The 23,691-nt window shown below is 43.8% G+C and overlaps 1 protein-coding gene across 2 annotated transcripts in view; it reads left to right on the top strand.

Moving 5' to 3' along the window:
* Positions 1-397: 397 nt before the first annotated feature.
* The window catches only part of metap1 (methionyl aminopeptidase 1), a 57,459-nt gene continuing 34,165 nt past the window's right edge, over positions 398-23,691 (top strand). For both annotated transcript variants that reach the window (XM_038792792.1, XM_038792791.1), the window contains exons 1-6: positions 398-558; positions 12,105-12,156; positions 15,275-15,384; positions 19,420-19,480; positions 20,421-20,512; positions 22,065-22,148. In XM_038792792.1, coding sequence (XP_038648720.1) covers positions 436-558; positions 12,105-12,156; positions 15,275-15,384; positions 19,420-19,480; positions 20,421-20,512; positions 22,065-22,148 — 522 coding nt within the window. In that variant the 5' untranslated portion in view covers positions 398-435. The remainder of the gene's footprint in view (positions 559-12,104; positions 12,157-15,274; positions 15,385-19,419; positions 19,481-20,420; positions 20,513-22,064; positions 22,149-23,691) is intronic.

Below are 23,691 nucleotides of genomic sequence, written 5' to 3' on the forward strand. Positions count from 1 at the left end.
CAGTGGTTCAAGAAGGCAGCTCACCACCACCTTTGAAGGGCAACTAGGGATGGGCAATAAACCAGCGATGGCCATATCCCGTAAATGAATTTTAAAAAATCAGGTTTAGGTGCACCCCGTCCCACTTGTCACCTTGCCCAAAAAGGGACCCAGTGATCCAGGAATTTAAAACTCTCTCTCCTCCCCAGTCTCTGCACTGAACTGACACACATTCTCTCTGTCCCTTTCATAGCATTCTCTCACTCTGCAACCTCCCCGGAAGGGAAAAAGAACAGCGAAACAGAGAAATCAGAATAGTGATCTGCACTGTGCTCCTTCCTTCCTCTGCTCATTCATTCATTCATTCATTGTAACCAGCAGGCAGGGTGGACGCATGCGCAGCGGCAGCTCCCAGGCCCCGGTCCTCCAGTTTCCCGGCATCCCCGGCTCTCCATCATGGCGGCGGACGGGGAGGCCGTGAGGCGCGTGTGTGAGACGGACAGTTGTGAGAAGGAGGCGCGGCTGCAGTGTCCCACCTGCATCAAGCTCGGCATCCAGGGCTCCTTCTTCTGTTCGCAGGTATCCAGAGAGGAGGAGGAGATCGGAGGGGGGTTGGGGTGGGGTGGGGTGTGATCCCGGGGGAGAGGGGTAGGGTGAGATCCCGGGGAGAGGGTTGGGGTGTGTGTGGTCCGGGGGCAGAGGGGTGGCGTGTTTATGATCCAGGGTTGGAGGGGATGGGTGAGATCCGGGGTCTGCTCAGAGACACCGTGTGTGGGGGGGAATCCAGCCTGAGAGGCAGTGATGATTATGGCAAGAGGGGATCTGCTGTCAGGTCAATCATGGGTTTCGCAACCCATCCTGGACACTGCTCCCCACCCTTCCAAAATCTGGCACTCTTTCCCCCCCCCCCCCCCCCCCCCCCCAAACCCAACACTTTGCCCCCTCCCCCTCCCCCTCAACTCCCATATCGAGACACCCACATAGCCCTATGCCACCCTCACTTCCCAACCAACCAGTGGATTGATATCCGCTCTGACCTCACCACCTTGAACTCTCAAACCTTCACCCCGACGCCACTCCCTCCAAGCCAACAACACGGTTAGCTCAACCTGTCATCTGGATTCCGACCCCTGTCCCCCTCCACCTATTCTCGCCCTGACCCATCCACACTGACCCAAATTTACTCTTGACTACCTCACCCCCATCCAGAATTCTTCACCGCCTCAGCCATATATCCTCCAATTCAACACCCTGTGGCAGGCACGGTATTTCCGATTACCACCAGAAGCTGAACTGGACCAGTCATATAAATGCTGTGACTACAAGACCAAGTTAGACACTTGGAATTTTGCGGTGGGTAGTTCACTACCTGACTCAACGAGGCCCGTCCACCATCTACGACTCTCAAGCCAGGATGTGATGAAATGTTCCACTTGCCTGGATTAGTATAGCTCCAGCACTCAATAAGCTCAAAACCTTTCAGGACAAAGCAGCCCGCTTGATTGGCACCCCATCCAGCACCTTAAACATTCGCTCCTTCTGCCACTGACACACAGAGATAGCACTGTGTGCCATCGGTAGCAACTCGTCAAATCTCCTTCAACAGTACTTTCCAAATCCTGACTTGAACCAAGGTCAGCAGACGCATGGGAACACTACCACCTTCAAGTTCCCCTCCAAGCCACTCACCATCCTGACTTGGAACTAAATCACTGTCCCTTCCCTGTCACTGGGAAGGCATTTCCAGTGTTTGGTCCAAAGATACTGTCGCCATACCTGCACCACATGGACTGCATAGTTGAAGAAAGCGGCTCACCAACACTGTCTCAAGGCAATTCGCATGAGCAGCAAATGCTGGCTTTGTCAGTGACTCTTGCCTCCTATGAACAATTAAGGAAAAAAGAAGCCCACTGTGGGCCCCAACCCTCCTAAACTACCCACAGGCCCCAAATCATCTGCAGTCCCCACTTATAACACCTGGCACCAGTGCCCTCTCCACCTCCACTCTGACACTTATAATCATAGAATTTACAGTGCAGAAGGAGGCCATTTGGCCCATCGAGTCTGCACCGGCCCTTACAAAGAGCACTCTACTGAAGCCCGCGTATCTACCCTATCCCAGTAACCCCCACATAACATTTTTTTGACACTAAGGGCAATTGAGCATGGCCAATCCACCTAACCCGCACATCTTTGGACTGTGGGAGGAAACCGGAGCACCCGGAGGAAACCCACACCTGTAATCACCTGTACACTGCTCCCCACCTGCACCTCCATTTCCATAGTCATCTCTGCCTTTCACCCACCCGCACCTTCCTCCTTTCCCCAGAGGGATTTATGATAGGGATCAACAGTGATCTAATTGAGTGACGGAAGAGACTCAGGGCTGACTGACCTGTGTGCTCTGAGAGCGAGATTTAGCTATTTATTTTACTGCAAGGCAACGCAGCTTGACCGTGTCCTCACCTACCTCAGGGAGATGGTACCATTGTGGTAATGTCACTGGACTAGTAATCCAGACGCTCAGGTTCTGGGAATATGTGTTCAAAATTCCACCATGGCATCTGGTGGAATTTTAAAAAGTCAATTAATAAATTCTGAAACTACAAGCTATCTCAGTAATGGTGACCATAATATTATCTTTGATTGTGTTTTAAAAAACCACCTGGTTCACTCGCGTCCTTTAGGGACGGTAATCTGTTGTCCTTGTCTGGTCTGGCCTACAGGTCACTCGAGACCTACAGCACTGTGGTTGACTCCTAATTGCCCTCTGAAATGGCCTAACAAGCCATATGGGCAGCACGGTAGCATAGTGGTTAGCACAATTGCTTCACAGTTCCAGGGTCCCAGGTTTGATTCCAGGCTGGGTCACTGTCTGTGCGGAGTCTGTATGTTCTCCCCGTGTCTGCGTAGGTTTCCTCCGGGTGCTCCCGTTTCCTCCCATAGTCCAAAGATGTGTTGGTTAGGTGGATTGGCCATGATAAATTGCCCTTAGTGTCCAAAATTGCCCGTAGTGTTGGTTGAGTGGGGTTACTGGGTTATGGGGATAGGGTAGTGTGGACTTGGGTAGGGTGCTCTTTCCAAGGGCTGGTGCAGACTCGATGGGCCGAATGGCCTCCTTCTGCACTGTAAATTCTATGATTCTAAGCCACTCAGTTTGAGGGTGTTTAGGGACATGCAACAAATGCTGGCCTTTCCAGTGACGCCCATCTCCCATGTGCACTCACATTCACACTGCGCAATATCAGCAAATATTTTCTGACCAAGAACAGGAGTTCAGTATTGTTTTCTTTCACCAATAAAGAGTCACTAAAGTCAGTTACAGATCACTATTGCTGCCCTGGCTCCGATCCGGTAACTTGAAACAGACCTCAGAAAGCATGAAGGATAGTAAGTAAGCGGCTTGTGATTTCTAAGGTAGTTAATTGATTAATGTCGACAAAGCAGTGAGACTGAAGGCAACCTTAAACAAACTGTCAAGCATCGGTTCTTTGCCTTTGATACCTGTTTTAAAATGTTGGATTTTTGATTACATAGTGAACTCAGTACAAGTGGCTGGATGTGAATGAGCAATGTGTGGAACACGAAGGAATGAAGAACACGCACATTGCTTGGTGCTGCAGCAAAAGGTTTTTCCATCAGTAAAACTGTGAAGTGGATGAGAATCTTTGCTTTTGACCGTGCAAATGTAGGAAAGTTTTCATATGCGGCTTGTTCTACTTTAAATAGGGGATAAAGGGTTACCTTGGGAGTAAATGCATTTGCAAAGCAATTGAACAGGTTTGATGGGTTTTTTTGTTTGCACATTTGGGAGGTGATATTAGGGCCCCTGTGGGACTTTACATTAGTTGGTGCCTTAACAGCGAGGAAAGGAAGAAAAATAATCTTGGAATTTTATTCTTAGCCAAAGTTTTCCAACAATAGTGTACAACGTACTATTAGTGTTAGCCCTTATTACAATATCAAACGGGGGCAGCACGGTGGCGCAGTGAGTAGCACTGCTGCCTCACGTCGCCAAGGTCCCAGGTTCGATCCCGGCTCTGGGTCACTGTCCGTGTGGAATTTGCACATTCTCCCCGTGTTTGCGTGGGTTTCGCCCCCACAACCCAAAAGATGTGCAGGCTAGGTGGATTGGCCACTGTAAATTGCCCCTTAATTGGAAAAATGAATTGGGTACTCTAAATTTATTTTAAAAAATAATTACAATATCAAACGTCCCCCCCCCCCCCATGCTATGTACTGTGCTATAAACTAGTTGTTTTATCAGTTGGAAGTTGCTTGTGTTTTCTTCCTGAGCTTTTGGTTGTCCTTGATCTACTTTACTTCTGGAATATCGAAATTGATTCACTGGAGGCTACTTTCTTGCTTGTTTAAACAGTGCACTATCTACTTGTTCACCTTGAGTTATTGGATAATAGTTGCCAATTCTTTTTTCCTTTGTTTCAGCCGTCTCCCTTCTGTTGATTTGTACTATCAATTGTGCCACTGCCTTGCTTAATGGTTTATCTTTATATTCTGCTTTTACAGCTCCATTTCTTATGCAGTTTCTATGGTGCTAGTGATATCAGTATTTTTCTTGCTGCTTACATAAAGAAAGACTTGCATTCATACAGCACTATTTTTATCAACCACTGGCTGTCTCAAAGCATTTTACAGCCAATGATACATTTTGAAGTGTGGGCACAGTGTAATGTAGGAAACATGAATGAATATATTAAAAAATCTCCTGTCCCTGTATCTCATTTTTAAAAAAACGTATGTTAGTACAAACATATATCAAAGCTGGTTACAGCAAATAAACACCCCTGGAAACATACTTCCCAACAATCAACTATACTGTCTGTACAGATTTTCGCCCTTTTTCACCCCCATCCCACCCCCCATCACCCACCCCCTGCGACGAATACCTCCTCAAACATCCCCACCTTTTCTCAAACTCCCCTGCTGAGCCCCTTAACTCATACTTTAGCTTCTCTAATCGCAGGAAGTCTTACAGGTCACCCAACCAAGCTGCTACTCCCGGTGGCGACGCTGACCGCCACTCCAGCAAAATTCGTCGCCGTGCAGTCAGAGAGGCGAAGGCCACGACATCGGCCTTCCTCCTCCCCATGTGCTCCGGCTTCTCTGAAATCCCAAATATCGCCACCAAAGGGTCCGGGTCCACCTCCTCCTCCACTGTCCTGGCTAAGACCGCGAACACTCCCGTCCAGAATCTTCTCAATTTTCCGCAACCTCATAACGTGTGCGCATGATTCGCCGGCCCCCGTCCACACCTCTCACACTCATCTGCTACCCACTGAAAGAACCCACTCATTCTCGCCCGAGTCATATGCACCCTGTGCACCACATTAAACTGTATCAGGCTCATCCTTGCACAAGAGGAGATCCCGTTTACCCTTCGCAGTGCCTTACTCCATACTCCCCAATTGATCTCCCCTCCCAACTCCGCTTCCCATTCTCCTTGCTCTTCACCTCCCTGCTCCCCCAGCCACTTGCATATATCCCCAATTTTTCCCTCCCCATCCACATCTGGAAGCAGCAGTCACTCCAGCAGGGTGCATCCCGGCAATCCCTTCCAGACCATTTGTGCAAAGTCCCGAACCTGCAGACCCCTCGGCAGCTCTACCCTCTCCCTTAGCTCCTCCAGACTGGCGAACCCTTCCTCCAAATACAAATCCCTCACCTTGACCAGCCCCACTTCCCTCCACCTCTTATCTCTTATTATTTTACTTCCAGGTGCTACTGTATTTGAATTACCATGTGAAGTTGCTGCCAAATGGTGGTAACCAAGGGGTAAATTTTGTTTTGATAATTGATAATCATTGCAGCCACAATAATAAGTTGAGGTCTGCATGCATAAATGGTCACTTCTTAATTGCGATGTTCAAGGTGGTGGAGGAATAGGACCAACATCAGTCTGGATTTTATAATTGGCCAAAGTTGATACCAGCTCTCTGTAGAACAATTCAGGCTGTCCCATTCCCTCACTCTTTCCTGTATCCCTGCAAGTTTATTTCCCTCAAGAGCACAATCAATATCCTTTTAAAATCTCCACTTCCACTCAACATCGCTAGAGAGCAATACTGAGCAAAACTCTTTTGAATGGTTTGGATAAGCTAAATCAGTACCATTTATTTGTATTCATAATGGCAGTACTATATTATAATAATTGATATTATTTAAAGATGATACATGATTAATTATATTTTGTGCAGTGATCAGTTCTGGGAGAATTGTATTCTTTTCGGATTGAAAGATGAAATTGAATTTCCATTAGCCTGAGTGGAGACCTTACAGGAAGAGATGGTTTGTGTGGCAGGGTTATCAGGTTATGCTTCCTCCAGTTCAGGGATAACACTGCAATGAGTGGGTGAGAAAATCTGAACAGTGAAGATGTGTAGAGTTGTGGGGAAATGACAGGGGAGTTTTGGCAATGATGGGTGTGGTGGACATGTTGGGTGAAGACTCACTCAGATCTGGTTACGGTGCTCCCTATAATTGAATTAGCACATTGGGTTATGCACAGGAAGATCAGCTGCATCAGCAATGTATTGGAGGGCTTCTGACACCCATACAACACCAACTTGGCACAATTCTATGTTGTACAAAATACAAGGGGTGGTACGGTGGCCGAGGACCCGGGTTCGAATCCCGACCCTGGGTCACTGTCCGTGTGAAGTTTGCACATTCTCCCCGTGTCTGTTCTCCCTGTTGCATTTTTGTTTAGTGCATTTGAGCTGAAACGGACATTTGTCACTTTATATCAACTATGTTTGTTTTATGAAAGAAAGGTAACAGAAAACAAACTTCTGTTTTTGCTTTTGAAGGTGCTGTTGATTAATGAAATGGGAACTGGGTTATTTTAGACTTGGGTGGGAGGATATCAGACAAGATGACCTAGTGTGTTTTCATCACCACCTTGAAAGAGTGAAGGGGGGAGGTGTTAGGAAACCAAATTCACCATGATCTTGTTCCTGTTCCAGTATTTTCTGTTTTAGTTTCTGATCCCAGCATCTGCAGTAATTTTCTTTTATTCCTGTAATCCAAGTATCATTTCTGTAAATTTGCGTTACACTCCTACCAAGGCCAAAATGTCCTTCCTAAAGTGTGGTGCCCAGAACTGCTCACAGTGATTCCAACTGGGGTCTAATCAGGGTTTTGTATAGCTGCTGCATAATCCCTGTGTCTTTATACTCCAATATAAAGGCAAGCATTCCATTGGCCTTATTGATTATTTTCTGCTCTTGTTTCTGGCACCTGAACCCCTAAGTCTCTTTGGACATTCACTGTACCTAATCTCTTTCCATTTTGAAAGTACTCTGCTCTACCCTTTTTTAGTCCAAAATCGATAGCCCCACACTTGCTTACCTTAAATTCCATCTGCCACAATTTTGCCCATTCACCTCGTCTGTCAATATTTCCTGACAATTCTATGCTATCATCTAGGTTGTCTACAATGCCACCTACTTACCCACTGAGCCAAGATGTGGAGATGCCGGCATTGGACTGGGGTGGGCACTGAAGTAAAAAACTCACCACTATTCTTAGAATTCCCCCTATACCAAAACGGGTCAATAAGACATTCTAAATGGTGAACAGGGATTCTCACTCCCTGTCTCCTATGCAGACTTAGGTGGGTACTATTTGGGTCAATCTATATTTTCAAGTTATCCTCCAGTATAACCCATATCTTGAAAGAAGAATTTTATCTACTTACCACTTAGTTGCATCGATCCTGGGTCCCGCATTGCTCAGTGAGTAAAGTAGACTTTGCAACAACCACTGTTTCAGGTTAAAACTTTTAAGTTATTTTATTATCATATTTTTTCTTTTAAAAGATGCAATCACTGTCTTTACAGAAAAGTAAAAAGATCTTGCTTCTGGATTCTCCTGGTTGGTTGAAAAGACCTTCAGGTCCACCATGACAATCTCTCTTTAACTTTTGGTCTTCCTCAGATGTATTCGCTGTTCCGCTCAGTTTCTGTGTTCTATCCTTCCTATGACCGAGGGCAGCTATGAGAACTGACTCTCTCTTCTTTACCTTTTGGTCTTCCTCAGATGGATTCGCTGCTCCGCTCGGTTGCTATGTTCTATTCTTCCCGTGACCGATCTATGAGAGCTGACTGTGCTGGCTGTCCCCATTTTAGGGTTTATATTCCCCTTCTAGCAGTTATTAAGTTTATATGACATTATCGTAAAGTAACTTTATTTTACTTTTGATTGTACAATGTACCTTTAACCTGAATTATTTCTAACACGACTATGTATTCATATTGAGCATGACTTCAGCTCATTGAACTCTGATCACATTGTTTCCTTTGTGATGTTCAAAAGTGCTTTGATTACATTGTTTCCTTTGTGATGTTCAAAAGTGCTTTGTTCCCAGAGGGGTGTTAGATCTGGTTTCTGTCGTTTCTAAAGTTAAAGGGGTGCTAGATCTGGTTTCTGTCGTTTCTAAAGTTGCTTTATTATCAAATAGTGCCCCCAGCTCAGAACTCTGACTCCGATTTGGGGCTAACATGTGTTCCCGTTGTTCACCTGGTGTCAGCAGAATTTCACACCAAAACATTTGTCACCCAATTCAACTGAAAATCCTAGCAATTCTTTTTTAGCTGCATAAACAATTAACTTCAAAGAAGGAGCGAAATATTGTTTTTTTTCCATATAACAAAAAGTTCAATCTGCTGTGACTTAAAAGACATGCGTCAGTTTTATAGCTTGAATAGTCACAAGCTGTTTTCTTAACGCCTGTTTGATAACGGCTATCTGCATTTCAAAACCTTCTTTTGCAGCTGCTGTTAACCCTTCGTGGGATTTTTCCCATTTTTTCTTTTACAGCACAGGTTTGTTTGGAATCACTACTTTCGGGACGTAGCTCCTTCGTCACTCACCTGATGAAGGAGCTACACTCCGAAAGCCAGTGATTCCAAACGAGCCTGTTGGACTGGAACCTGGTGTTGTAAGTCGTCTTACTGTGCCCACTGAGCCAAAAAGGAGCTTAAAGGGTGGCACGATAGCACAGTGGTCAGAACTGTTGCTTTACAGCACCAGGGTCCCAGGTTCGATTCCCAGCTTGGGTCACTGTCTATGCGGAGTCTGCACCCTGTATCTGCGTGGGTTTCCTCCAGGTGCTCCGGTTTCCTCCCACAAAAGATTTGCTGTTAGGTAATTTGGACATTCTGAATTCTCCCTCAGTGTACCCGAACAGGCGCCAGAATGTGGTGACTAGGGGCTTTTCACAGTAACCTCATTGCAGTGTTACCGTAAGCCTTCTTGTGACAATAAAGATTATTATTATTTTAAACAATTGATTCAGGATTCCTCTAGAAATTTAACTGCAGTATTTGGGAGCTCAGGGCTATTTTGCGATCCTTCATAAGTGATGAGTTAGTACAGTGGTTGTTGGAAAGCTTCTTCAGTTGCAAAGGCGATCACACTAAAGCTCAATTCGAATTATAAGTCCACAGGTGGGCAATGATAAAAAACAAATACACAGGCTGATTTTTTAAAAAGTTCCATAAACCTCGTCTAATTGAGGTATCCCAAAGGATGTTTGTTTCACTGAAAATGGCAGGAATCAAATCTTGGGCTTCTAGCTTTTGATGGCTTACTTAGAAAAGATAAATAAATGTGTGTAACAAGTTTAGCAACATTCACATCCTCAGCACAATCCAAGCTGGTCACAACTAATGGAGCACTTCTGAAGCGCTGTCACTGGTATAATGTAGGAAACACCCCACGTACAGCAATGTGATAAGGACCAGCTAATCCAGTTTTTTGTGATGGAGGTTGCAGCAATCACTGGGAAGAATTGCCCTGTTCTTCTTCCACCGGAGAGCAACGCAGTGGCAGAGTTGTTAGAACTGCTGCCTTACGGTGCCAGGGACCCGGGGTTGATTCCGGCCTTGTGTGACTGTTTGTGTGGGGTTTGCACGTTCTCCCTGTGTCTGTGTGGGTTTCCTCCGGATGCTCCGATTTCCTCCCACAGTCCAAAGATGTGCAGGTTAGGTGGACTGGCCATGTGCGGGGTTACGGGGGAATAAGGTGGGAGTGGGCCTAGGTAGGGTGCTCTTTCAGAGGGTCGGTGCAGATTCGATTGGGCCGAATGGCCTTCTGCACTGTAGGAATTCTATGGCCAGGGCAGACTCCCTTTAACTTCTCATCCAAAAGAGGGCATTTCCTCAGTACTGCACTGAAATGTCAGCTTTTATTATGGGCTCATGTCCAGGAGTGGGACGCTGTAACCCATGACCTTCTGAATCTGATGAGAAGGTGCCTCCAGTAATCCAAGGCTGACAGCAAGTAGTATTAATAAATTTTAAAAACTGAAGTTGGTGCCACAGAATTATATAGTGTGTTCTCAAGTCAACTTTGCTTAATTTAGATAGCCTGATAATACAAAAATAAAATTAGCACAAAATTCCCATTTTGCTGTTGTTTATGTTGCCTGGTTCAAGTTACTGGGTAATACAATTTCTTAACATAAAATGCAGACTTCTAATTGTGAGAAGTAGATTTCTTTGCATTTCCTCGCAGAGTCAATATTCAGTGCAGTTATAGAATCATTATGAACTATTTTTTTATGTATTGTTCTCTTACCTGGATAGTGCTGTTTTCTGAATTGTCTGATTATTCCTTATGATGCAGGCCAATTTTTAAAAAACTACACAAATAAAGCTTGACTGTATATCAATGTGAATTCATAAATAAATGTATACTTTGACAGCTTTGTTCCTGATCGTGTTCCAAGCTTACTTGAACCATTAGGATTATGTTCATCGAAATAAAGCCTTTTGCTCTTTGCCACTGTTGAAAATCCATTTTAACATCAAGAGAATGCAATGTAGCACTTAACCACCACTGCTGTAAGCTTGCCAAGTAATTGCCAGTGCTAATATTGTAAGGAACGTGATCAGCTATGATGCATTTGTCGACATCAATCTTCACTGCTTAAACACTGAAGTTCATTTCTAAAATTACTTTGAGACTTTGTGCCGTAGTAGTGGACTGAAATATCAGTGACTCCACAGTCCTTGCATAAACGTTGTGGGAGGAGAAATGTGCAGGAAAGCTGGTGGGATAATCGGTTCATTGGTGGGTCAGTGAATAAACTGTATGATGATGCAAAATCCTGTGGCATGATATGATTTCAGCAATGGATAGAGCAGTGATTTGTAGGTGACACCTGTTAGCTACATCATTAGAAATACCAGTGATGACATTTGAACTAAGTGCAGGGGAAAGAAAAGGTGCTTAGTTTGTAAAATTCTTAATAATTCTGTTAGTGTTTACTCATGTAGTAAAGATGTCAAGTAGAGTTAACATTTATTTTATCAAAGTAACATTGCACTTAAAACCGTACTATATGAAAATGAAAATTGTCACAAGTAGGCTTCAAATGAAGTTACTGTGAAAAGCCCCTAGTCGCCACATTCTGGCGCCTGCTCGGGGAGGCTGGTACAGGAATTGAACCCGCGCTGCTGGCCTGCCTTGGTCTGCTTTAAAAGCCAGCTATTTAGCCCTATGCTAAACCAGCCCCTATAGTTCTATCCTGAGAGTTGTCTAATCTCCACAAATTACTCTTGAGTGACCTGTAATATTAAACACAATTTGGGGGGAAACTGCCTCTGTTTGGATCTTAAAAGGCTGCACACTGACCAGTTATTAGGCTGAGGCAACAAATATATATGAAATGATCATTCGGGTTTTCAAATGGGGACCATCATTTGGACTACATTTGAAGAGGGCATGAGTAGATGCATTCTAAAAATTCAATTTTGGAGGTAAAGTGAAATATTTCACATGAGATGAGTTGATCAGAGCTGCTGATCACAGCTGTAATTGGCAAGGAATGGCTGAAAGACTGTATTTGGAAATCGATTCAGACGTGCAAAGATTTGGCTGTTAAGGTTTGATTCCCAGCATAGCCTGGGAAAGGAGCCTTGGAGTTACTAATCCGCACTACATCTTGTGATAATGTTATGACATTGGGATGTTACTGTTTATTTTGCATTTTGAAATGTAATGGCAGTGTATGCACACACACATGTAAAACATATTTGGACCTTTTTTGCTTCTGTTCACATGTTAAATTCATTTTTTTTGTCAAACTTATCTTTTTGCAGGAATGCTTCAAAGGAAGTTGGTCAACTCATAAGCTTCTCCATAAGAAAGCCAGTAAGTACTTCATTTTTTTTGGGGGGGGTGAATGTGACAGTGGCCATAGGCATGTGATAATCTGCCACGCCTATGGGTAACACTTTCACCTCTAAATCAGAAGATTGGGGGTTCAAACCCCACTCCAGGGACTTGGAACACCGAAAGTAGATTGACATTCCAGTGCAGTGCTGAGGGAGTGTTGCACTGTCAGAGGTGCCATCTTTGGGATGAGATATTAAACTGAGGGCCTGCCTCCTTTCTCGGGTGAGGTAAAAGATCACTGGCACTATTTCAGACAAGTCTAGGGGAGTTCTCCTTGTTATCCTCAGACCAACATTTATCTCTTAATCAACACCGCAAAAAATAGATCATCTAGTCATTATCTCACAGTTGTTTGTGGGTGCTTGCTGTGCACAAATTGGCTGGCGTGTTTCTTACATTGCCAATATTATCAGAAGTACTCTGTTGACTGTAGACGCATGTGACATATTATTGTCATGAAAGGTGCTGTAAGGGCAGCACTGGCTCAGTGGGTAGCACAGCTGCCTCACGGCGCCGAGGTCCCAGGTTCGATCCCGGCTCTGGGTCACTGTCCGTGCAGAGTTTGCACATTCTCCCTGTGTTTGCGTGGGTTTCGCCCCACAACCCAAAAGATGTGCAGGGTGGGTGGATTGGCCACACTAAATTGCCCCTTAATTGGAAAAAATGAATTGGGTACTCTAAATTTAGTTTTAAAAATGAAAGGTGCTGTATAAATGTGAGCTTTTATTCTATTGTAATGTGGTTAAGGATAACGGTTCAATAGCCTTTTACTACTGTAGTACTTCTTGACTAAAAACCACATCCATTATATATCCTATCATAGTTGTATATTTTAAAAATGTGTGAACATTTGGCACATTTGCATCAATTGATGCATGTTTTCACTGCAGCAACAAATCACACCTGAACAGGTACTGAACATAACAACGTGGAGGCGGTGGCGTAGTGGTATTGCCACTGGACTAGTAAACCAGAAACCCAGGGTAATGCTCTGGGCAGCACGGTAGCACAGTGGCTTCACAGCTCCAGGGTCCCAGGTTCGATTCCCGGCTTGGGTCACTGTCTGTGCGGAGTCTGCACGTTCTCCCCGTGTCTGTGTGGGTTTCCTCCGGGTGCTCCGGTTTCCTCCCACAGTCATGTTGGTTGAAGGATAAACGTTGGTCCCAGTACACCAAAGAGAATGCCCGAGCGTTTCTTGGAAATAGTGGCCCTGGGATTTCACATTCGCCTGAGAGAGAAGGTGGCCTTGGTTTAATGTCTTATCTGAAAAATAGAGCCTCTCCCAGTGCCACATTTCCCTCAGTGGCGCCCTGGTGTGTCAGCCTAGACTTTGTGCTCTGGAGCAGTCTTGAACCCACAACCCTATGACTGGGAAGTAGCTGCGTTGCCCACTGAGCCCGGCTGGCACCAAAGAGATGTAGAGGTAATTTGATGGCGTGCAGATTGCTATCTGGATGCTCAGCACAACGATTACAACCATTTCATTTGCAGGTAGTTAGCAATTAATTGGATATTTCTGAGACTTGGCTGTTCCCCTGACTCTTTTGTCCTTTGTAAAATCTGCCTATACAGCCTCGGTGCATTTCCATCCCCCTCCAGCTCACCATTAATTGGGAATTTCTCAAATGGGTCAATGGATGGTTATCATGAGTTATATAGAGTTTTGTAAAAGGTCATCAATGGGAATATTATCTCTATTCTTCTCTCCACAGATGCTGCCTGACCTGCTGAGTATTTCAAGCATTTTCTGTTTTTATTTCTGGTTCCCAGCATCTGCAGCATTTTGTGTTTGTCGCATATCTACCTCCTTTTGTTATTTTCCACCAAGTGGTTGCCCAATTTCTTTAAAACTTCTGGTGTCATTCAAACTTTGTGGTGTTCATTCAATCACCTCCTTCCCCAATCTTGGACAGTCCATTCCAGGCAGCCACCACCACCCTCTGTGTGAAATAGCCCCCTCTGTCCCTTTACTCTTTCTCCTCTGAACTTTTGTCTATTGCTGCTGTGTCTACGGGGCTGGTTTAGCACAGTGGGCTAAATCGCTGGCTTTGAAAGCAGACCTAGGCAGGCCAGTAGTGCGGGTTCAATTCCCGTACCAGCCTCCCTGAACAGACGCCGGAATGTGGCGACTAGAGATTTTTCACAGTAACTTAATTTGAAGCCTACTTGTGACAATAAGCGATTTTCATTTATAGGGGCTGGTTTAGCACACTGGGCTAAATCACTGGCTTTTAAAGCAGACCAAGGCAGACCAGCAGCATGGTTCAATTCCCATACCAGCCTCCCCGAACAGGCGCCGAAATGTGGCGACTAGGGGCTTTTCACAGTAACTTCATTGAAGCCTACTCGTGACAATAAGCGATTTTCATTTCATTTCATTTTTGGAAATTTTTAAGGATTAACTTAGTGACCAGCTTCAGAAACTTGAATGCTTCCTTTCACAGTCATCCCTACTCTCGGGTGCGTCACGGTAGCACAATGGTTAGCACTGTTGCTTCACAGCGCCAGGGCCCCAGGTTCGATTCCCGGCTTGGGTTACTGTCTGTGCGGAGTCTGCACATTCTCCCCGTGTCTGCGTGGGTTTTCTCCAGGTGCTCCAGTTTCCTCCCACAGCCCAAAGATGTGCAGGTTAGGTGGATTGGCCATGCTAAATTGCCCTTAATGTCCAAAATGTTTAGGCAGGATTACGGGGATAGGGAAGAGATGTGGGCTTAAGTAGGGTGCTCTTTCCAAGGGCTGGTGCAGACTCGATGGGCCGAATTGCCTCCGACTGCACTGTAAATTCTATGTAACCAGACACGGCCTCTGTATTGCTTCATTAAGTATGTGATGCACATGTCAGATAGACAACACGAGATGGCTCCCTTTTCTCAATCTTTACAACACTGATGGGCTAAACATCAGGATAATAGAGGCCATATTTGGGCTAGTTCGGTGCTTTAAACCCCTCGACAAAGGTGCAACAGTTGGTATTTATGTATTACTAAAACTTGATTTTGTAATTGAGACTGACATGGAAAATGATTCAGAAATACCGTATTGCAGGTACTGTGGCAGGTCAACGAACTGAATTATAATTTATTTTCCACTACAGAAAATGAAAAGGCCAAAGAAGAATGCTCCAAATCTGAGAAAGGTGAAATCAATACAGACCCCTGGCCCGGTTATCGATACACTGGCAAACTGAGGCCGCATTATCCATTGGTATGTTGAATGCCGTTTATAAATTCACACAATACAAGGTAGAAGAGATTAGTGCGAAATACTGCGGATGCTGGAGACCTGAAATAAAAGTGGAAAGTGCTGGAAAAACCCAGTTTGGCAGCATCTGCCGAGCGAGAAAGAGAGTCAAAATGGACTTGAATCATTAACTCTTTTTCTCTCTCCAGAGGTGTTGATAACCTGTGGGGTTTTTTCCAGCACTTTCTGTTTTTATCATGAGTGAAATGGTTGGCTCAGAGTTCCATCAACAGCGCCGGTGGCAAGAAGCGCTTTGAGGTTAAAAAGTGGAACGCAGTCGCCCTGCGGGCCTGGGACAATGTTTTTTTTTCCAACTTTAAAGTACCCAATTCATTTTTTCCAATTAAGGGGCAATTTAGCTGCCCCAGGCCTGAGACATTGCGGTAGATAACTGCGCCATCTGCCAAAATCACATCATGGATCTGTGTATAGAATGTCAGGCAAACCAAGCTTCAGCAACTTCGGAGGACTGCACTGTTGCGTGGGGTGGGTGTAACCATGCTTTCCATTTCCACTGCATTTCACGTTGGCTGAAGACTAGACAAGTTTGCCCTCTGGCCAACAGGGAGTGGGAAGTATGGCCGCTGAATTGAAGGAGCAGGAATCAGTCTTCAGCCCCCCGGCGCTGTATCTTCAGAATTCCACTCCTATCTGCTTCTTCCCCCTTCTCATTATCTCCAATTGAAGTGCGTTTATTCAAATAGCATGGACTTGACAAACTCCAGCCCCTTTTATTAAAATAAATCTGTTTACTTTCTCCAGTTACAAGCCTTTCAACTTATGTTAATGTATAAGAACACTCGCTGTATCATAGTGAAAGGCCAATCTATACTTCACCGGCAAACATTTTTGTTTTTTGCTTTTCCACATCCGAGAGGGGAAAGCCTGAGGTTTTCTTTGGCTCTTTACTAATTTGTATTTTATTTAATAAACAATTGAGTTTAGCAGCCTTAAAAAAAATGAGTTCAAATGGTTGTTAAATATTTGGCCTTTCTGGTTAAAATGGAATTTGTGAGACTTTTCTAGTTCTTTTGTGTTGTGTTAACGTTCTGTCTTTGGTGGGTGGAGAGGAGGGAAAGGAAGTTGTATTTTTTAAAGATATGTAGTTTATGATGGATTATGCAATCCTCATTTCTGCCTCTCAAAAAATTTCCTAACCGTTGCAGAACAAAAATCTAAAAATATTGGTTTTGAATTTTCTTAGGGAGAGAGTTCCAGATTTCCGCTATCCTTTGTGTAAAGAAGTACTTCCCAACAACCCCCTCTTTGCGGCTCAGCTCTAATTTTAAGGTTATGCGCCCTTGTTTTAGATTCCCACCATACCATAGGAACAAGAGTAGGCCATTAGCCCATCGGGGGTGTACCGCCACTCATTGTTTAAGGAATATTCTGCCTTTCGGTTTTCTCTATCAAAGTGAATAACTTACTCCCATTATATTCGATCTGCCAATACTGGGGATGGTGCTGGGGGAGGGGTTTGTGGTGTGAAGTGCTGTGGAAGGTGAACACCTCAATCACATGTTCAAGGTTCGGTTCGGGTTGATAGAGCTAAAGGTGGTACACGGAGTGCACCTGATGAAGTCGCGGAGAAGTCAGTTGTTTGAGAGGGTGGAGGACATTTGTGAACGGTGTGGGAGGGGCCCAGTCAATCACGTACATATGTTCTGGTCCTGCCTGAAGTTGGAGAAATTCTGGAGATCATTCTTCAGCACCATGTCAGCGATCCTGCATGTCCATTTTATAGCCCAGACCCTTGGGGACCATATTTGGCGTGTCGGACTTGCAGGAGTTGGAGGCGGGAGTGGGGGCAGATGTTTTAGCATTCGCCCTGTTGATTGCTCACAGGCGGGTCCTATTGTGGTGGAGGTCAGCTTCTCAACCCTGTGCCTTGGTGTGGCTGGGGGAATCTGTTGGAGTTCCTGTATTTGGAGAAGGTCAAATTTGTTTTGAGGGGGGCAGCTGAGGGGTTCCACAAGAGATGGGGTTTGTTTGTATTACATTTTAAAGTGCTAGTTACCGTAAGCTATTAAGGGGGGGGGGCAAAGTGGGTTTTTATTCAAGGTTATTGAGGGTTGAGGGGGGGACGTGTTGGGGGTTTGTGTTTTTGCTTTGTTATGTTGTGTATTTAAAATATTGAAAACTTGAATAAAAATATGGAAACAAAAATACATTCCATCTGCCGTGTTCTAGCCATTCACTTAGCTGTCCAAGTACTCTTGAAGCGTCCTTGCATCCTCCTCACAATTTGGTTGCATCAAATTTGGAAGTATTACAATTTGTTCCCACATCCAAATCATTTGTATAGATTGTGATCAGCTGGGGCCCTAATAATGATCATTGCTTTACCCCACTACTGCCTCCTGAGACTGATCCATTTATTCCAACTCTCTGTTAACCAATTCTCAATCCACACGAGTATATTTCACCCAATTCTGCGCGCTCTAATTTTGTTTACGAACCTCCTATCAAAAGCCTTCTGAATATCCAAAGGCATCACATCCACTTTATCAATGCTACAAATAATATCCTCAAAAAAACTCCCGAAGTTTGTTAAACATGATTTCCCTTTCATAAATTCATGTTGACTGCCCAATTTAGCCATTCTTTTCTAAAAATATTTGGGATAGTTTCTTAGAACGGCATGTTCTGGAGTCAAGCAAAGAGCAGGCTATATGCAAAGAGCTGGGAGTAATGAAGGATCTCATGGTGATGGCGCCCCCAGGTGGCAGTGACCATAATATAATTGAATTTTACATTCAGTTTTGAGGGAGAGAGGAGTGGGTCTGGTACTCTGTTTTTAAACGTAAATGAGAGCAATTAAGAGGTCATGAAAGTTGAATTGGCTAAAGCGAATTGGAAAATTAGGTTAAGGGATAGGTTAATAGCGATGCAGTGACAAACATTTAAGTGGATATTTCAGAATGTACAGAATAGATACATTCTAACGATTAAGAAAAAGTCTTGGGGCCGGACACACCGCCCGTGGTGAACCAGGAAGGTAAAATTTGGTATCAAACTTAAAGCATATAATTGTGCAAAGTCAGATGACCGATTAGAAGATTGGATAGAATATAAGGAACAGCAAAGTGGTAAAATAAAAGGTTAATAAGGAGGGAAAAATAGAGTACGAGAGAAAGCTAGCTGGAAATATAAAAACAGATAGTAAGAGTTTTTACAAACATTTAACAAGGAAACAAGTTTACAAAATGAGCGTTGGTCCTGTCGAAAATGAGTCTGGATATTCTCATAATTTAGCCCAGTTAAGACCCCATTTAGATACCGTAGCCAGTGGAAGTCAAAGTTTGCTGAGTGTTTGAACTTTCTTAACCAGGGTTGTTGGTGGTGTTAGGTAATTTGGACATTGTGAATTCTCCCACAGTGTACCCGAACAGGCGCCGGAATGTGGTGACTAGGGGCTTTTCACAACTTTGTTGCAGTGTTAATGTATGCCTACTTGTGACAAAGATTATTACTATGATGCATATGACTATATATAAATATCACCATGCAGCAGGTTTCTCTGTAATGCCTACCTGATCCCTTTATAAGTCTGTTATTTGAAGAAAGGTGGTGTAGGCTGTTCTGTTTGAGAAAACCAGTTGGCGAAGAATATGACTGGAGCTAATCTTTACAATCTTTCATATTCATTTACAGAATGACATATTTCAAGCATATCCCTAACCCGACAAACTGCATTATAGACTGTGTCTACTTCTAGAGGTTCATGTTAATGCCCAGCACCTGTACAAAGTTAATATGCAACTAGTGTAGAGATGAACCAAATGGTAAAATGAAGCTTATTTTGCAATGGACCATTGTTGAATTTACTAGCTCCAGTTGTAGCAAGCAATGAAATTTGAAAAGTATGTAACTTGATAAGAGTGTTGATTTTTAACATCAACAAGAAAGGAGAATTTTAATTGATGTAGAATTTCCAAAAGTGCATTCTGAACTTTGTAAGAACATCATCTAATATTTTATATTTCCTTTCTTGTTTAGACCTCCATGAGACCTGTTCCGAGTTACATCCAATGGCCTGATTATGCTCATCATCCTTTAGGTATCCTGCCATTTACTATCAAATACCATCTGCTCAAATGAGTATTTATATAACGACTTACTTTGGCTCAAAATCTATTCAGAATTGTATAATTTAAAGGGGTGAATTTGTCGCTACAAAGGCCGGGCTTATCATTACTCTCTGGTTTATTTTTTTAAAATTATAAATTTAGAGTACCCAATTAATATTTTCCAATTCAGGGGCAATTTAGCGTGGCCAATCCACCTACCCTGCACATCTTTGGGTTTGTGGGGGCAAAACCCACGCAAATACGGAGAGAATGTGCAAATTCCACACGGACAGTGACCCGGGGCCGGGATCGAACCCGGGTCCAATGCGGCATATGCAGCAGTGCTAACCACTGCGCTCTCATGCCTCCCAATCCCTTCATAACTTTAAAATCATCTATCAGGTCAGTCCTCAGTCTTTTAATTTCTAGAAAAGAGCCCTAACTTGTTGCACATACGTATGCACAAACGAAGAAGGAGCTGGAGTAGAGCTGATCGCGGGCCTGCTGTGCCATTCAGTGTGGTCATGACTGATTTGATTATAGCCTCAACCCCACATTTCCACCTGCCCCTGATAACCTGCCACCCACTTATTTAACGAGTATCGTTCAATCCTTCCGAATAGTTATAACCTTTCAGTGGTGGCATCATTGTTGTAAAACTTTTTTACACACGGAACTCTCAATTCAAACCAGATTTCTACATATGTTTAACATAACCTCTTGCTTTTCAATTCTGCTGCTCTAGAAATGAATCCCAGTGCTGTGCTTGCATTTTTAATAACCGTAACATGGGTGGTGGACTGGAATTGGTTTGTCTGCCTTCTTCCCTTCCTTGCAGACCTGCATCCAGCTGAATCTCAAACTCTAATTGGTTAGTGTGCATTGTGAAGGGGAGTCTAATATAAATGTGTTTTACCCTGTCTTTTCAAGGTGTTTCCGAATCAGAGCAATCCTTAAAGGGAACATCTCAGATCAAAATGCTGCCGCCAGAGGACATAGAAGCAATGCGGGTAGTGTGCAGAGTAAGTTGTCAGGCTTTAACTCTTTTTAGCTGCAGTTGAATTCATATAGGAATAAAAATCAGAATATCACACTGCCCATCTTAACCCTGCAATCATTAAACAAGAGTCCCCAAACCCCAATATCGATCACTATATGGTAACTATTTTATGGAATACTCTAAATTAATGACTTGAATAATGCATAGCTGCTGTTCCTGAATGTTACAAAGTGGTTGGTGGAACTCCAACTGGTTTGAATAGAGATGAACTGTTCTATTGCCTTCTCTATTAACAACATGGATTTATATAGCACCTTTAACATAGTGAAAAGTCACAAGGAGCTTCGCGTGAAAAGTATCAAACAGAATTTGACACTAAGCCACCCAAGGAGAAATGTCACCTGTTACTAATACCAAGTAGCAGGTGACCAAACGCTTGGTCAAAGTGTTGGGTTTTAAGGAGCGACGTAGAGACTTAATGAGGGAATTCCAAAGGTGAAATCGAGGTTACTATTGGTGGGGTGATTAAAATCTGATTGCGTAAGAGACGAGAAGTAGAAACCAGAGAACCCAGAGGATTGAAGGAGGTTACGGGGGGGGTAGAGAGGGATGAGGCCATGAAGGGGTTTGAAAACAAGGGTGAGAATTTTGAAAAGGGAAGGCATGCCAATTGTGCTGTTCAAAGTATATTTTTAAAATTCTTTGGCTTTACTTTAGAATCTTTTATTAAGTTACACAGAGTGTAGTAGGTGCCTGGAACTTGCTGCCAGAAGAAGTGGTAGAAGCAGGTACATTAGGGACGTCTTGAGAAATGCATGAATGGGAATAGAGGGATATGGACTCTGGAAGTGTAGAAGATTTTAGTTTAGACGGGCAGCATGTTTGGTGCAGGCTTGGAGGGCCGAAGGGCCTGTTCCCGTGCTGTACATTTCTTTGTTTTAAATTTTTTTTAGATGTCTGGGATGTAATACAAGAGGAAATGAGGCTTGCCTACATAGCTGTTTCTCTTATTTTAAACGCCCTGTCAATATTTTCCATCAAAAGGCATTGTGCAGATTTGGGAAACCTTGGTACATGTGAGGCTTTCAGCTGCAAAGTCCTGGAGTATTGCAAGCTAATGATTCCACCAGGGTTTTGTTCCCGTCGCTGAGGACTGTGTGCAGAGATTGGTAACAAAAGCAGTTATTCAGTACCAGAGTTTGCCATTTCTGTGACTGGCTGCCTCCTGAATTCATATTTATCAATCGAAAGATGCAGCAGTTCCATATTCCCTGGGTTGCGTGTGTGTGCACGCACGTGTGCGTGCACACAAGGGGAAAATGATACATTTCAACAACAACAACTTACATTTATATAGTGCCGTTACTGTTTGAGATGTCCGAGGGTGCTCCGTAAGAACATTATCCTCTGTGTTATTTCCTGGATCACTGACAATTCAACATTGAAACTATCTGTGTTTTGTGTAGACCAGAGCTACTCTAACCAGTGCACATGCATTTATAGTTGTGCCTTAGACATGTTCAGATTCGTTGGATCTTGGGATCTAATTTTAAACCTTTTCATTGGTATTGCAGCTTGCCCGGGAGGTACTGGATGTTGCTTCAATGATGGTGAGGTCAGGAGTAACGACTGAAGAGATAGATCATGCTGTTCATCTGGTATGGAACAACTTTAAAAAGAAAATGTGTGTATATATATTTATTTATATATAGGTAGTAACCACAATTGAGCAAATTGACCCCAACCGTTGACGCATTAGCCTAACCCCTAATGCATTAAACAAATTGATCTTTTCCACAATGCTCATCATTGAAGTATAGATCTGCAGGATATATGACCTGCAGGATAGAGCCGTGTAATAAAGCTGGAAAATGTATCTCTTTCTATTCATCCACTCTCTCCTGCTTCCCCCTTCTCCACAAGTGAAAGGAGAGTTTCCGAGAAAATGCAAGGAGGTCTGAGCAGTTGAATTCTTCATTTTGATTTGGCGATTTGATGAAGTTTGCTCATGCAACATTGCTAATAATTTATCTTTATATTATGGTATGGTCCCTTCAAACATCCATGTTTAAAATTAGCAGTTGCTTATTTCAGCCTATAAGGATAGTAACTGTTTGCTACCTATGCTAAAGTAATAAAGTTTACAGCATCTTTAGTGCTCTGTTTATTTCAGTCAGAAGCAATTGTTTAGGTGCGTTGAACAAACTGGTATTGTACAGTTACCTCGTGTGTACTTGTGGCTACCTAATTCCGTCTGAATGGTTGTCTGGGCTGCAGTATGTAATGTGGCAGAAGTTTGACTAAGGCTCCAGGTTAAATTAGGCCATGCAGAGGGAACGTTCTTGTTGATAGTGTTAGCCGTATTATTCCAGACATTTGTGTTTGCACTGAAATTTCAATTGTCACACTGTTTGGACAATCAAACTGAGAGATTCACCATTCCCGATTTGTAACAGATGGTTATTGGAATGATAGGAATGTAGAAGCAGAAGGCGATCATTCAGCCTGTCAAGCCTGTTCCACCATTCACTGATCTTAACTCCATCCACTCGCCTGACTCCTTTTCTTTTTAAACTCGTGCCTCACTAATCTGTCGATCTCAGATTTAAAATTGTTAATTGAACTAAATGTCTCTTGTAAACATATGCTCCTATAGTCATCTGGGATGTCCACTTATAAAGGATCCCGGGAAATATGGCCACCTGCAAAAGACCATGGGAAATATTGTCAACCCAGGACTCGGGCGCTCAGAGCTTATGTATATTGGCAACTCAGATAACTAGACGCTATCAAAACCCCCAGTTACTTTGCATTCTAATGGCCCATTTCCCCAGGAAAAAAGACCTGTACTCGGGTAACAGACACAGAAACAGACTCATCGGCGCCACTCCCTTTGTTCAGGGGGCCCAAAAAGCCAAGGACTGCTCAGGGCACGCCCAGCCATCAAGGCACCCGCCCCTTTATTGGCCAAAATCGAAGGCAGTAATCGAAGCCTGCTGAATTATTGGGTCCAAAGCTAAGGACTGCCCAAAAGAGTGCAAAACCCCAGAAGGATAAAGAGAGACACTGCCATGTGTTCAGTCTCTCTTGGCCCCGGCTCTCGGTCTCTCTTGGCCCCGACCTACGCCTAAAACCAAGTGTAGCATCACGACCAGAAGACAAGCTCAAGACCAACGATCGCTACCAGACGGATGAGCCCAG

Source organism: Scyliorhinus canicula, chromosome 3 (assembly GCF_902713615.1).
Source record: "Scyliorhinus canicula chromosome 3, sScyCan1.1, whole genome shotgun sequence".
NCBI lineage: Eukaryota > Metazoa > Chordata > Chondrichthyes > Carcharhiniformes > Scyliorhinidae > Scyliorhinus > Scyliorhinus canicula.